Here is a 15,635-nt window from a genome sequence, read left to right as displayed (position 1 = left end):
CTGGGCAAGAGCCGAGGTGGTGCAGTGGTTAGGGTGCAGTACTGCAGGCCACTTCAGCTGACTGCTATCTGCAGTTCGGCGGTTCAAATCTCACCGGCTCAAGGTTGACTCAGCCTTCCATCCTTCCGAGATGGGTGAAATGAGGACCCGGATTGTTGGGGGCGATATATGCTGACTCTGTAAACCGCTTAGAGAGGGCTGAAAGCCCTAGGAAGCGGTATATAAGTCTAACTGCTATTGCTATTGCTAAGATTCCTGTTTTAACTTTGTCCACATTTTCAATCTCATATTTTAAATTTTATACTGTATCCCCGTAATGGCGAAACCCATGTCACCTGGAACACGCGCCTATGTTTTCCATGCTGTCTTTCGCACCACTAGCGGCTACCTTTCAGAAAGCGCATAAAAAGAGGAACCAAGAGGGGAGAAAGAGGGCGAACAAAGCCGCCAGCGTGAACTGCAGGACCGATGGCAGGGAGCTGGCGTGCGTGTGGCCGTGCACAGAGACAGGAAGAGCTGGCCTTCCGTTTTCACCCCTAGGCCTTCTTTTCATTAAACTAAAAGTAAAGGTTCCCCTCGCACGTAATATGTGCTAGCCGTTCCTGACTTTAGGGGGGCGGTGCTCCTCTCCGTTTCAAAGCCCAAGAGCCAGCGCTGTCCGAAGACGTCTCCGTGGTCATGTGGCCAGCAGGACTCCGAGGTGGCGCAGTGGTTAGGGTGCAGTACTGCAGGCCACTTCAGCTGACTGCTATCTGCAGTTCAGCGGTTCAAATCTCACCGGCTCAGGGTTGACTCAGCCTTCCATCCTTCCGAGGTGGGTGAAATGAGGACCCAGACTGTGGGGACGATATGCTGACTCTGTAAACCGCTTAGAGAGGGCTGAAAGCCCTATAAAGCGGTATATGTCTAACTGCTATTGCTATTGCTATGACTCAATGCCAAAGGCGCACAGAACGCTCTTCCCTTCCCACCAAAGGTGGCTCCTATTTTTCTACTTGCATTTTTTACCTGCTTTCGAACTGTTAAGTTGGCAGAAGCTGGGACAAGTCATGGGAGCTCAGTCCGTTACGCGGCGCTGGGGATTCGACCCGCCAAACTGCCGACCTTTCTGATCGACAAGCTCGGCGTCTTCGCCCCTGAGCCACCACGTCCCTATTCATTAACCTAGACAGACTCAATTCCTGCAACAGTTCTTTGTATAATTTAGCCTTCTAATCCTCTTTGTCAACTCTTCTCTGCACTCTTTCCAGAGTCTCAACATCTGGATTCATCCTAGAGTTTTTTTACTCACCTGGCCAGCACCAGCCTTCATAGTCATTCCCATCCTTGGTCTTGACGTAAAGGTCCCGGGAGCGAATTTCATTGTGGATTCGGTAGCTGCTGTCGACTTTGATGTGCGGGTCTACAATACTCACCATCTGGGGTGGAGGGCGAATAACATGGATTGGGGTGATGGACTTAAGCGGTAGCATTAATACATCCTTCTAGTTGAATGTACCGCATGAATAGATAACTGCTCCCACTTCACCCAAATCTATTTTTTTTAGTTTAGGTTCTAGATGGTGGCCATGCCAGGACTATCCAAATTGTGGGGTGAGGAGGAAGAGAATTGTGGGGTCCTTGGTGCTCTCTGAGCTTGGTGGTTTTCTTGCAGGCGTTCCATGGCCCAACTAGGGAACATCATCAGTGCTAGAAGGGAGAGGGGATTCTGGAGTGGAGAAGGAGGATGGGAAGAGGAGGACTAGGAGAGCAAGAAGGACCCCCGAGACATTCTACTTCCCCACCTCCTCCTCTTCCCAACCCCCCATCTAGCACTGATGATGTTACCTAGTTGGGTCATGAAATGTCTGCAAGAAAACCACCAAGCTCAGAGAGCATCAAGGACCCGACAATTCTCCTCCTCCTCTTCTTCCTCCTCTATTTTGCAAATCCTACTCCCTTCTAGAACTGATTATGTTCCCTAGTTGGGTCATGAAACATCTGCAAGAAAACCACCTTGCTCAGAGAGCACCTAAGAACCCCAGAATTGTCATCTTCTTCTCCTCATCCTCCTTCTTTTCCTTCTCCTCCTTTTCCTTCTCCTTCTAATACACCCCAAAGTTTGTACCCCAAATTTAGCAATTTGTAAATTACAAATGTAATTTAGTTGGGTCATGAAATCTCTGCAAGAAAACCACAAGCTCAGAGAGCACCGAGGACCCCACAATTCTCTTCCTCCTCCTCCTCCTAACACTGATGATGTTACCTAGTTGGGTCATGAGACGTCTGCAGGAAAACCACCCAGCTCAGAGAGTACTAGGGACCCCACAGTCAAATCCCCCACTGTCTCTTCTACTCGCACCCAAATCGCAGGCCAACAAGGAAGGGGGGGGGGGTTCAGATGTTCCCCACACCCCAGGAAGATTTGACGGTTGATGGCTCGGTCCTTCTTACCTTCCTCCTCTTGGCTGCCAGCCGCTGAAGCATCTCCCGGGGGTTGGCGAACTTGTTGGGGTCCCAGGTGAAGTAGCGCTTGCCATCGGTGTGTTCGATGTCCAGCCAGATGACATCGTAGGGGATGTCGTGCTCGTCAAAGCCGTTGTCCACAGCGTTCACATCCTCCTCGTCGTTGTAGTTCCAGCGGCTCTGGTGATAGGACAGGGCGAAGAGCGGAGGCAGAGCCTGGGTGCCTGAGGAAGGGGAAACACACCGAAGGTCTCTGGGGCTGTTCATACGGAGGGAAGGCATCACCTGGTCCAGGAAGCCCTCGACTTGCAATGGTTCATTTAGCAACCGTCCGGATTTACTGTCCTGACCGGGGCTTCCCGAGAGCCTGAAACAAACTCCTTGTCCCGACAAAATCCCCTTTGATTAATTGATTGTGAATTCTGCTCCTTCATATCCAGCAAAGTCTTTCGAGGGAGGATTTACAGTCACAGACCTTATCAGGCTTGGAGAGCTGCCAGGCCGATCTCTGCAAAACTTGGCCAGGAGTCTTGGAGGGTCACGAACCAATTAAATGCACTAATGGTCTCCTGCAAGCTCCACTCCCCTTTTGCTCCTCTTTTCTTTCCTCTGGGAGGGGCCATTCACCTTCCACCTGTGACCTTACTCCCAAATCAACCCCCGTTCTTTAGCTCTTCCCTTCGTCTGGCAGCTCTGCGCATATGTTTTAGTCTCCAGTCCCCTAAATCATCCTTGTTGCTCTTCTCTGCACTCTTTCTAGAGTCTCCACATCTTTTCTACATCGTGGCGACCAAAACTGAGTGCAGTATCCCAAGTGTGGCCTTACCAAGGCATTATAAAGTGGCGTTAACACTTCTTTTTCTTGTTTATCCTCGAAATCGCCCCGATTCCCACCGGCTCACCTGTGAGGGATGCGTACTGCTTGAAAATATCCGTGGGTGAAGGTCCCAGCAGAAGGAAGACGTCGATGATCCCGCTCTCCGACATCCAGCGGACATCAGTCTGGGGCGTTTCTCCTCCGCCTTGTATGTAATCGAGCATCTTCCCGAACATGGTCTGCAAGAAAAAATGGGCAGGGAACACATGGATTTAAGTGTTTCTCAACCTTAGCCAATTGGAGACGTCTGGACTTCAACTCCCAGAATTCCCTAGCCATCTAGGTTACTGTAAATCAAAGGTTTGTTAATTGGCAACATTAAGACTTGTGGTTTTTTTAAACTTTTGACAGGCAGAGGGTGGCTCATCTCTTAGATCGTTTCTGCCCAGTTTGCATTTGATGTTCTGATTTTTTTTAAAATCTTTCGTTACATCTTGAGATGTTCTGATTTTTTATTGCCAATGTGTAGGACTGAGCATTTGTTAGCAGAGGTTTGAGGTTGCCAATTGTTTGACCATCCAAGATACATAATCCGGGTTGTTTTGTAGAGTAATAGAATTTCCCTGTGGTCTTAAAACAGTTTTACATCGTCGGCAAAGAGGACGCGGCTGTGGATCTCTTCCACCGGATCTCTTCCACCGTGATCACAAAGGTCGTTTATGTAAAATAGAAAAGAACATTGGTCCTAGAACGCTGCCTTGGGGAAAACCACGGTTAACTGGTGCCGGGTTAGTTATAGAGTTGCCAATTTTGACTACTTGTTGCTTCTTTGATAGGAATTAAAATAAAACACTCCCAGAATTCCCCAGCCAGCTAGGTTACTGTGAATCAGGGGTTTCAAAATTTGGAAATTTTAAGACTTTTGGACTTCAACTCCCAGAATTCCCCAGCCAGCTTGTTGTTGATGTTGTTAGTTGCGAAGTTTTGTCCAACGCATCGTGACCCCATGGGCCACGTTCCTCCAGGCCTTCCTGTCCTCTCCCATCCTCTGAGCCCATTGAAGATCAGGCCAACTGCTTCGGTGACTCCATCCAGCCACCTCCTTCTCTGTCGTCCCCTTTTTCTTCTTTTGCCCTCCATCGTTCCCAGCACGAGGCTCTTCTCCAGGGAATCCTTCTTCCTTCTCATTAGGTGGCCAAAATCTTTGAGTTTCCTCTCCAAGATCTGGCCTTCTAAAGAGCAGCCAGGGTGGATCTCCTCTAGGACTGACTGGTTGGATGGCCTTGCAGTCCAAGGGACTTGTGGGAGATAGATAGATAGATAGATAGATAGATAGATAGATAGATAGATAGATAGATAGATAGATAGATAGATAGATAGATAGATAGATGATAGACAGACAGATGATAGATAGATAGATAATTATATAGGTAGGTAGATAGGTAAGTTGATAGATAGGTAGGCAGTCAGTCAGACAGACAGATAGATAGAAGTCCCCTTCTTCTTCTTTTGCCCTCCATTGTTCCCAGCATGAGGCTCTTCTCCAGAGAGTCCTTCTTCCTTCTCATTAGGTGGCCAAAGCCTTTGAGTTTCCTCTTCAGGATCTGGCCTTCTAAAGAGCAGCCAGGGTGGATCTCCTCTAGGACTGACCGGTTGGATGGCCTTGCAGTCGAAGGGACTCAATGCAGGAGTCTTCTCCAGCACCCGAGTTCAAAGGCCTCCATTCTTTGGCACTCAGCCTTCCTTATGGTCAACTAAGAAATAAGTAATGCAGCCAGCTAGATTACTGTAAATCAGAGGTTTCCAAGCTTGGCAATTTTAAGACTTTTGGACTTCAACTCCCAGAATTCCCCAGCCAGCCAGATAGCCAGGAGTTGAAGTCCACAAGTCTTAAAAGTTTGGAGACTCCTGAGGTAAATAACTAGGGAAATTCTCCTAAAAGGAAGGCCTCAGCTTACAAACATTTGTTTTAGCGACCTTTTAAAGTGCCAAAAACCCTGAAAAAGTGACTTACGACCGTTTTTCACTCTTATGACTATTCCAGCATTCCCATGGTCAGATGCTTGGAGACCGATTCATACTTATGACGGTCGCAGTCTCACGCTCATGGGATCCCATTTCTGCGACCATCTGACGCGCAAACGTTAAGGGGGGAAGCCGGATTCGCTTTATGACCGTGTGGCTAACTTAAAAAAACTGTGGTGTTAAGAAAGGTCGTAAAATGGGACAAAATTCATTCAACAAATGCCTCGCTTAGCTGCAAACATTCTGGGCTCACTTGTCGTCCTTAGGACAAGGGCTACCTGTGTAAAGCAGCAGCAAAGTTCACACCACTTGCCTTGCCAGCTGTGTTGGAGGTGATGTCCACCCAGGTCTCGGCTGCGTTGAGCCAAAATATGCCGAGGGTCCGTTGGGCGCTGTGAGCTAACAACACTGGGACCGATCCGTAGAGAGCCATCGGGTTGTAGAGTTCGTATTGGAAGACATCCAAGTTATAGAGACGATATGGATCTCCTCCCCTACCGAGATATGAGATCGTTAATGCAAGGAAAAACATTGCCTAAAGGGTTTATATTTAGGCTAGCCTAGCCTAGAATAAGAATAGAATGAGAATGAAATAAAGAGTAGAATAGAAATAGAAATAGAATAGAAATAGGAAAAGAAATGAATAGAATAAAAGAGAGTAAAAGAGAATAGAAATAAAAAGAGAATAGAATAGAATATGGTATGGAATGTAATAGAATAGAATTTGGAATGGAATTGAATAGAAATAGAATAGAATAGAGTATGGTATGGAATGGAATAGAAATAGAATAGAATAACATAAACTACAGAATAGAATAGAATTTGGAATGGAAGTGAATAGAAATAGAAATAGAATAGAGTATGGTATGGTATGGTATAGGATAGGATAGGATAGGATAGAATAGAGTATGATATGGAATGGAATAGAAATAGAATAGAATAAAATAAACTACAGAATAGAATAGAATTTGGAATGGAATTTACTAGAATAGAATAGAACAGAACATGGTATGGAATGGAATAGAATAGAAATAGAATATGGGATGGGATGGGATGGGATAGAATAGAGTGTGGTATGGAATGAAATGAAATAGAATAGAAATAGAATAAACTACAGAATAGAATGGAATGGAATGGAATAGAAATAGAATATGGTATGGTATGGTATGGTATAGGATAGGATAGGATAGAATAGAGTATGGAATGGAATAGAATAGAATAAACTACAGAATAGAATAGAATATGGAATGGAATAGAAATAGAATAGAATAAAATAAACTACAGAATAGAATAGAATAAAATAGAATTTGGTATGGTATGGAATGGAATACAATAGCAGTTGGAAGGGACCTTGGAGGTCTTCTAGTCCAACCCCCTGCTCAGGCAGGAAACCCTACACCATTTCAGACAAACGGCTGTCCAGCCTCTTCTTAAAAACCTCCAGTGTTGGGACAGATACAACTTCCGGAGAACCCAAACTTACTCCGTGGTTCGCAGGCGGAGGTTATCGGCATGTTCTGGGATTCCATACATGTTCTCCACTCCTGGGAGTGAGAAATCGAGCCCCACCGACGTCGGTCCTGTAGAAGGAAGAGGAGGAAAAAGTGCTGAGTTCCTCTGGTTGAGCTCACTCTTCAAACACCAAACCACGTCCCGTCGTTGAATTTGAAGTGATCGAACTTGGTAAACAGTGATTTGCAAGCGGGCATCAGCCCGGAAGGGAAAACTACAAGCCCTTTTATGAATTCCAGTTAAGCACTCCGAGGTTTGGTGTTCTGTGGGAAGTCACACATCACAAAGCGGAATTGTATTTTTGGGAAACTATCAAAAAGGGACAATTCTGGAGGGGAAGGGAGAGGCGAGATGAAGAGAGGAGAGGAGAGGAAGATAGAGGAGAGGAAAGAAAGAGGGAAGGGCAAGGCTAGGAGAGGAGAGGTTAGGAGAGGAAGATAGAGAAGAAGAAAGGAAAGGAAGAGGGAAGGGCAAGGTGAGGAGAGGAAAAATGAAGGTGATGGATGGATGGATGGATGGATGGAAGGAAGGAAGGAAGGAAAATGAAAGGAAGGAGGAAAGGGGAAGAAATGAAGAAGTTGTATGTATGGATGGATGGATGGATGGAAGGAAGGAAGGAAGGAAGGAAAATGGAAGGAAGGAGGGAAGGGGAAGAAATGAAGAAGTTGGATGGATGGATGGATGGAAGGAAAATGGAAGGAAGGAGGGAAGGGGAAGAAATGAAGAAGATGGATGGATGGATGGATGGATGGATGGATGGATGGAAGGAAGGAAAATGGAAGGAAGAAGGAAAAGGGAAGAAATGAAGAAGTTGGATGGATGGATGGATGGATGGATGGATGGAAGGAAAATGGAAGGAAGGAGGAAAGGGGAAGAAATGAAGATGGATGGATGGATGGATGGATGGATGGAAGGAAGGAAAATGGAAGGAAGGAGGAAAGGGGAAGAAATGAAGAAGTTGGATGGATGGATGGATGGATGAAAGAAAGAAAGGAAGGAAAAGGGAAGCAAAGAGGGAAGGGGAAGAAATGAAGAAGTTGGATGGATGGATGGATGGATGGAAGGAAGGAAGGAAGGATCTATAATCAGAGCTTATTCAGGCCACGGAAATCAAAATAATGGCGGGTGGCAATACGAAAAGGGAACATAAAAGCCCCCACTGACTGGGGAATTCTGGGAGTTGAAGTCCACGCTTCTTAAAGCTGCGGAGGTTGGGAAATACAGATGTAGCTGATTCTTTTTATTCAGCCTCCCAAATGATGATGATTATTTTTTTTTTAAAGAACCAAACACCCATCATCATTGCACTGTGCAGACTGATCCCAAGGAAGGTTTCGCAATGTACAATTCCCCGCTTCCCAAATTGCAAAGAGGGAGACGGAGGCAGGGAGATAAAAGCTTTAAAAAGTACAATACTCTTATTAACCGTTGGGTTTTTTATCCGTGTGGGTCTTAAAAGTTTCTTCCCACAATCCCGGATCCTCTTCGGGGTCCTTCTGGGAGGCCTCCTCAGGCTGGTGGGAGAAAAAAAAAATTGAAAGAAAGGTTGGCACGATTCAACGACGACGCTGAATGTATAAAGTTAAGTCAGAATAATTTTAAAAACGGGCAATTTAAGGTTCTTTCTCCTTGATCACTTCCCATTTTTTTCCTCTTCCTCCTCCTCCATTTCCTCCTCTTTCCCCTCTTTTTTCCTCTTTCTCCTTTATCACTTCCTATTCTTCTCCTCTTTTTTCTCTTTTTCTCTTTTCTCCTTCTTTCTCCTTGATCATTCCTATTCTTCTCTTTCTCGTCTTCCTCCCACCCATCTCCTCTTCTTCCATTTTTTCCTTCTCCATCTCTTTTCCCACTCTCTCCCTCTCTCTCTCTGTTGCTGGCATGAATTTACACCAAAGCCCCCCAACCTCCTTCCCTTCCCGAATTCCTTTTCTGCATTCACCTGCTCTGTTTTCTCCGCAGATTCCTCTTCTGGAGGTGAAGCCGGATCGGCGGCTTCATCGGGCTCACCTCCTCCTCCTTCCGACTCGGGTTCCTTCTCCGGCGTTCTGGAAGGGAAAAAAGAGTTTGGGGAAAAAGGGGAAGCTCAGGCTGAGACCCTCCACGTTTTCCCCCCCGCGCGCGGAGGAGCAGCCAACGCAAAAGCTCATCAAATGCAAAAAGAGGGTCTCGCACGGGCATGGATGACACACACGTAAGTACACCCTGGCGCAAACCAATGGCAATAACAATCAACAGAAACTCACACGCTGTTTCACAGCCCTGCTTAGTTAGTAGGGATCTGGGGAGGGGGGGAGGGGGGAGAGCTAGCCATGGGGCAGAGAGCGGGGTGAAACTAGTTACAGGTAGTCCTCGTCTTACAACAATCATCGTCATAATCTTTTAACTACCCCATAATTCCTGTTTGGGCAACTGAATGGAGCTGAGTGTTTCCTGGCCAGATGCCTTTCCTGTTGCCGATGCTGAGTTTTGTTCAGCAGATATATTCCCACGGTGAAATGTCTTCAAAGGAAAACAAAGTTGCCTCTTGAAAAAGCACCTTTGGGACAACCATAACCTGAATGTCCGAGATCTCCATCAACATTTAGCTAACCTAAGGCTTCCCCATGTCCTAAACACTGACATTTAACTAACCTAAGGCTTCCCCATGTCCTAAACACTGACATTTAGCTAACCTAAGGCTTCCCCATGTCCTAAACACTGACATTTAATTAACCTAAGGCTTCTCCATGTCCTAAACACTGATATTTAGCTAACCTAAGGCTTCCCCATGTCTTAAATGCTGACATTTAGCTAACCTAAGGCTTCCCCATGTCCTAAACACTGACAATTAGCTAACCTAAGGCTTCCCCATGTCCTAAATGCTGACATTTAGCTAACCCAAGGCTTTCCCATGTCCTAAACACTGACATTTAACTAACCTAAGGCTTCCCCAATGCCTCCTAAACAGGATAAGACAGTTAATATTTCAAGATTTCACCCAGCCATCAGGAGGGAGGGGAGTCCAGAAGAGAGAAAAGGGGGGGGGAACCGGAACCGGACATAGAAAAAATCCGATTCCCTATCGTGAAATCAGATTCTGGACACAGGAAATGAAGGGAAAATGGCTGTTGAGTTTTCAGAAAAGAGGAAGGAATATCCAGATGAGTCACAAACATGTTAGAACCCAGAAATATCCTGGTTCGGGGATATATTTTTTTCCCATCCTCCAACCAATTTCGTTATATTTGTTTTGTACAATGACAATAAAAACTATACTACACTCTATTAAGAACTGGCAATGGCTTTTTAGCTGCTAAGGCGCTGGTCCTCAAGAACAGTGAAGCAATGTTTAAATTTTTTTCATTTAATTTAATTTTAAAAAATGTTTCTGGATATCTTATTGCCCCCCTCCCTCCCCCAGAGCCTCTTTCTTTCCCAGCTCTGGATCTAAGCCCATCCCCAACGCTGGGCAGACCCGGGACTGATGTAAGGATTCCCACATCTCCTCTGCACACCACACCACAAGTCATTCTTAAAACTGAGGATCGGAGGGAAAGAAAGGGGGTGCAGAGGGTGGTGGGCTTCACCCCCTGTTTATGTCACAAGGCCGGGCAAGCCCCCCCGTTTTCTGTACCGGAGGGAAAGGGAGTTGAAAAACAGAAGCAGAAGCTGCAGAATTACCTAGAGAAAACGTTCGTGATCCTATCCCAAATGCTAACGACCGTGTCACTAACTTTATCCGAGAAACTGGGAGGGGGGGCCGAGCGAGAGTGGGGGGGCCACAGACCAACAAAAACAGAAAACACAATGGAGAGTCAGTGCAAGGAATCTCAAAAGATGCCCCCAAACCCCCCTGCCTGGTGAATTCCAAAAAAACCCCAAGGTTTTGCACTCAAATAAACCCCACTTAACCAAAAAAACAAGCACACAACACATCCAATTATTTTTACCCTATTTAGCAGGATTGCCAGGGGGTTTTCCTTTAAAAAGCAATCACTAAGATTTTGGGTTCCACCACAAAACCGTGGTAGACAAAAGCGCGCTTGACAAAAGCGCGTACGTGACGTCATCACAGCGCGACGAAAATATCGCGCTGTGAGCGGTAAATTTAAAATTAAAGCGAAAACCTTACCCTAACCCCCCCAAACCTAACCCTAAACCTAACCCTTAACCTAACCCTTAACCTAACGCTAAACCTAACGCTAACCCTTAACCTAACGCTAAACCTAACCCTAACGCTTAACGTAACCCTAAACCTAACCCTAACCCTTAACCTAACCCTAACCCTAACCCTAACCCTTACCTTTATGTGAATCGGCTTGCTTTAATTTTATTTTAATTTCAATTTAATTTATTTTCAATTTTTTTCGTCACGCTGCTGATGACGTCAGGTACGCGCTTTCGTCGAGCGCGCTTTTGTCTACCGCGGTTTTGACGGGTCACGAGATTTTGTGCTCAAATCAACCCAGATTCTATACAAAATAAGCCAACAAATCAATTTTAAATTACCGTATTTTTCGGAGTATGAAACGCTCCAAAGTATACAATTACAATTATAATGAAACAGAAGGGGATTTTATAAAAAAACAGTCTTGGTGGAAGGCAAAGGGAATAAACCTACTCAAGAATATACCGTATTTTTGGGGAGTATAAGACGCTTCCGAAGTATAAGACGCACCTCGATTTTGGGGAGGAAAACAAGGGAAAAATAACTGCCTCCCAGCAATTTGCCTCCTTGCAACGAACAGTACAGACAATATACAGTGTTTGTAGTGTTATATTTCTGACTATACTTGTACAGACGCTGTTAAAGTTGATGTGCTTTCTGGAAGTGTAGTTCTTCTCTGCTATTTAAAAGAAGATACAATAGCACTGGGCCTCTTCAGATCAAGCATTTTTAAGCTTCTTCATGTTGCTAAGTTGTTTAGAACAACAATAAAGCCGTCGTTAAAAAATAAGTCTAATAATCCGAACATTCTACAGGCATTTATAGTGATTGACTTGCCTCCTTGCAGCAAACAGCAAACAGCCTGTTTCAGTTTAGCCTGAATGGCACAAGGAAAAAAAAATCTGCCTCCGTCTCCCAGCAATTTGCCTCCTTGCAGCAATCAGCCGGTTTCACTTTCAGTTTCAGCAGGGGCCTCCCAACGATCAGCTGTTTCAGGGTGCAGGGATTGCCACAGCCTATTGCCCCCTCCCATTTGCTGCAAGGAGGGTAAATTGTTGGGAGGCAGAGGCCAAAGGATGGGGCTACATTCGGTGTCTAAGACGCACCCAGATTTTCACTCTCTTTTAGGGGGGAGTGGGAGTGTGTCTTGTACTATGAAAATACGGTATAACGTACAGACAAACTTAAGGTTTTGTTAAATTTGAAAGTTAAAAACAATAACAAAATAAGAAACCCAGCACTGGCAAATCCGGAGATTAATTTCGTCATCTTAGCCCTGGATTCTACCTGGGGGGGAAATAAAGTTGACCAAGATGGTTGAATTTGGAGGATTAGAAAAGAAAGGATTTTAAAATCAAATACCTTCCTTCTACAAACCCACTAGAGAGTTAAGATAGACAGAAAAATTACATAGATATAAAGCTTGGTGCTTTCCTGACGTAACTTATCAGAAACTTCTCACTTTTTCGATTCCGGAGGATTGAAACACCTATAAATCTCTGAATATCACAATCAGTTGATGTAGTCGGTAAAGGAGCTGACTTAGAAACCAGGTGACGGTGAGTTCTAGTCCCACTTTAGGCAGGAAAGCAGCTTGGATGTCTTTCAGCCAATCGCTAGGAGGTGGGGAGTTCTAGTCTCACCTTAAGCATGCAAGTAGCTGCATCACTTGGGGCCAGTCACCAGGAGACAGTGAGTTCTAGTTTCACCTTAAGCATGAAAGCTAGCTGCGTCACTTGGGGCCAGTCACTAGGTGACAGTGAGTTCTAGTCTCACTTTAAGCATGAAAGCGAGCTGCGTCACTTGGGGCCAGTAACTAGGAGACAGTGAGTTCTAGTCTCACCGTAAGCATGGAAAGCTAGCTGCGTCACTTGGGACCAGTCACTAGGTGACAGTGAGCTCTAGTCTCACTTTAAGCATGAAAGCTAGCTGCTTCACTTGGGGCCAGTAACTAGGAGACAGTGAGTTCTAGTCTCACTTTAAGCATGAAAGCGAGCTGCGTCACTTGGGGCCAGTAACTAGGAGGACAGTGAGTTCTAGTCTCACTTAAGCATGAAAGCGAGCTGCGTCACTTGGGGCCAGTAACTAGGAGACAGTGAGTTCTAGTCTCACCGTAAGCATGAAAGCTAGCTGCGTCACTTGGGGCCAGTCACTAGGTGACAGTGAGTTCTAGTCTCATCTTAAGCAGGAAAGCGTGCTGCGTCACTTGGGGCCAGTCACTAGGTGACAGGTGAGTTCTAGTCTCACCTTAAGCATGAAAGCTAGCTGCGTCACTTGGGGCCAGTCACTAGGTGACAGTGAGTTCTAGTCTCACCTTAAGCATGAAAGCTAGCTGCGTCACTTGGGCCAGTTCTAGGTGACAGTGAGTTCTAGTCTCACCTTAAGCATGAAAGCTAGCTGCGTCACTTGGGGCCAGTTCTAGGTGACAGTGAGTTCTAGTCTCACCTTAAGCATGAAAGCTAGCTGCGTCACTTGGGGCCAGTCACCAGAGGACGGTGAGTTCTAGCTCCAATTTAGGCATGAGGACCAGCTGGTGATTGGGACCCACCCATTCACCCTCTCTCTCAACCCAGCCCACCTCACAGGGTTGTCATTATTTGGGAAAATAGGAAGGAGCGTTAAGTGTGATCTAATTATATATAGCGGTTTGCCCGACAGGCATTGGTGGGGGGTATGATTGTTGGTTCCTCAATTAGGTTGTGGTTTACTGAGATGACAACATTTGACAGGGCAAGCTCCTTGTATATAAATAGAGAGGAAACCTCACTCCCTTCTAGCCCTGGATGACGTTACCTAGTTGGGTCGTGAGACGTCTGCAAGAAGAAATAACCGAGCTCAGAAAGCACCAGGGCCACATAGACGATTTGATGGTTGAGCACCATTACGCTTCCATCTCCCGATCCTGGACTGACCCCAGGAATGCTAGCCTAAATAAACCAACTTCGATGACCCCACCCCCCTCCCAAGGAACCAACCCCCCTCCCCCTTTCTCCAACTCCAAAGGTGGAGCCCCACAGGTACTCACGAGTCCTTCCTCTGTCGCAGATGCTCAAACACCAGCAGGCCCGGAATTGACGCTCAACACCAGGTCCCCCGCCCCGCCAGCAAGTCCATCCGAAAGGGCTTCGCCGTCAGGATCACCTTGTGAATCCCGCCCTCGAGCGAGAGCTCCACGCTGTTCTCGTCGCGGCCTGTGACAGAGAGTCTTGGGGGGAAGGACGGACAGACACGGACAGACACCCAGGGGGTGGGGGTGAGGGCAGGACAGAAACGAGAAGGGGAAACAGACATTTATCACCCGATAAATCGATAAATGTCTAGAAGGACATTTAAACGAAGTTGGGGGTTTTCTCAACGTCGGGGATGTTAGGAAGTGCGGACTTCAACTGCCAGAGTTTTATTTTGCAATTTGGCATTTATTATTATTTGTATCCCTCCTTTGTCGTTTTCACAAATAGCTCGAGGGTGTGAACATATCCAACACAACTCCTATTTTCCTCCCACAACCACCACTCTGGTAAGGTCGATTGGGGTGGGGAGGGAGGGACCGATCCAAGTCACTCAGCCGGATTTTGAGCTTAAGGTGGACTAGAACTCACAGTCTCCTAGCGATTGGGCCCAAAGTCACTCAACTGGCTCTCATGGCTAAAGTGGGACTAGAACTCACTGTCTCTGGTGATTGACCCCAAAGTCACCTGAGGTGATACTAGAACTCACTTTCTCCTGGTGATTGGCCCAAAGTCACCTGAGGTGATACTAGAACTCACTGTCTCCTGGTGATTGGCCCAAAGTCACCTAAGGTGATACTAGAACTCACTGTCTCCTGGCGATTGGCCCAAAGTCACCTAAGGTGATACTAGAACTCACTGCCTCCTGGCGATTGGCTCAAAGTCCACCTAAGGGGATACTAGAACTCACTGTCTCCTGGTGATTGGCCCAAAGTCACCTAAGGTGATACTAGAACTCACTGTCTCCTGGTGATGGCCCAAAGTCAGCCAGCAGGCCTTTCAGGACCCAAGGCCGGACTAGAACTCGCCTTCTTCTGGTTTCTAGGTCATCCCCTTCTTCTCACCACCTCCCAACTTTTCAGCTTGGTGCCTTAACCCCTCGACCCAACCGGCTCCTTGTAAAACCTGAAGCCAATCTCCGCAAAAGTCCGTGTGATGTAATTGCCAGCTTTTTTATCCACCTATCGCTAAGCACCCCAGCTCCTCACAAGCCCCAAAGACCTCGGCCTCCTAACATCCCTCACTCCGTCGCCTCCCGTAGAACCCCACCCAAAGACCACCGGCCCCACGCGGCGGCCCATCCCCGTACCTGGAGGTGGGAGGGTCCTGGATTAAGACGTCGTGTACCTCATAGCGGGGTTTGAGGGGCGTCAGCTCGTTGATCCTGAGGCGGGTCATGTTTTCTTTCAAGCCATAAAACTCCAGGAGGAGAGGAACCTGCAATTGGGAAGAAGGGATTCCCACTGGCTTTTCCCCACCGGAAAAATCTCACCTTCCCACAGCTTGTGTCCTCCTGCCGGCCCGGGAGGGGAATGCCAAAAAGCTAACAAGCAGAACCGAAAGGCTAAAAAAAAAACCAACCCTCGCCGGCAATCCACACCCAGATTTTATTTGTTTATTTATTTATATCCTTGCAAGTGTATACAAACAGAGAGCAAACCTCACTCCTCCTAAAACGGAT

The 15,635-nt window shown here is 46.5% G+C and overlaps 1 protein-coding gene across 1 annotated transcript in view; it reads right to left on the bottom strand.

Moving 5' to 3' along the window:
* The window catches only part of LOC116519966 (neutral alpha-glucosidase AB-like), a 35,611-nt gene that overhangs the window by 15,624 nt on the left and 4,352 nt on the right, over positions 1-15,635 (bottom strand). The window contains 10 exon segments of the mRNA XM_032234085.1: positions 1,292-1,418; positions 2,434-2,669; positions 3,348-3,501; positions 5,601-5,781; positions 6,771-6,867; positions 8,226-8,313; positions 8,739-8,844; positions 10,460-10,525; positions 13,972-14,151; positions 15,264-15,391. Coding sequence (XP_032089976.1) covers positions 1,292-1,418; positions 2,434-2,669; positions 3,348-3,501; positions 5,601-5,781; positions 6,771-6,867; positions 8,226-8,313; positions 8,739-8,844; positions 10,460-10,525; positions 13,972-14,151; positions 15,264-15,391 — 1,363 coding nt within the window.

Source organism: Thamnophis elegans, chromosome 17, assembly GCF_009769535.1.
Source record: "Thamnophis elegans isolate rThaEle1 chromosome 17, rThaEle1.pri, whole genome shotgun sequence".
Lineage (NCBI taxonomy): Eukaryota > Metazoa > Chordata > Lepidosauria > Squamata > Colubridae > Thamnophis > Thamnophis elegans.
This window is presented reverse-complemented; position numbering and strand designations above follow the sequence as displayed.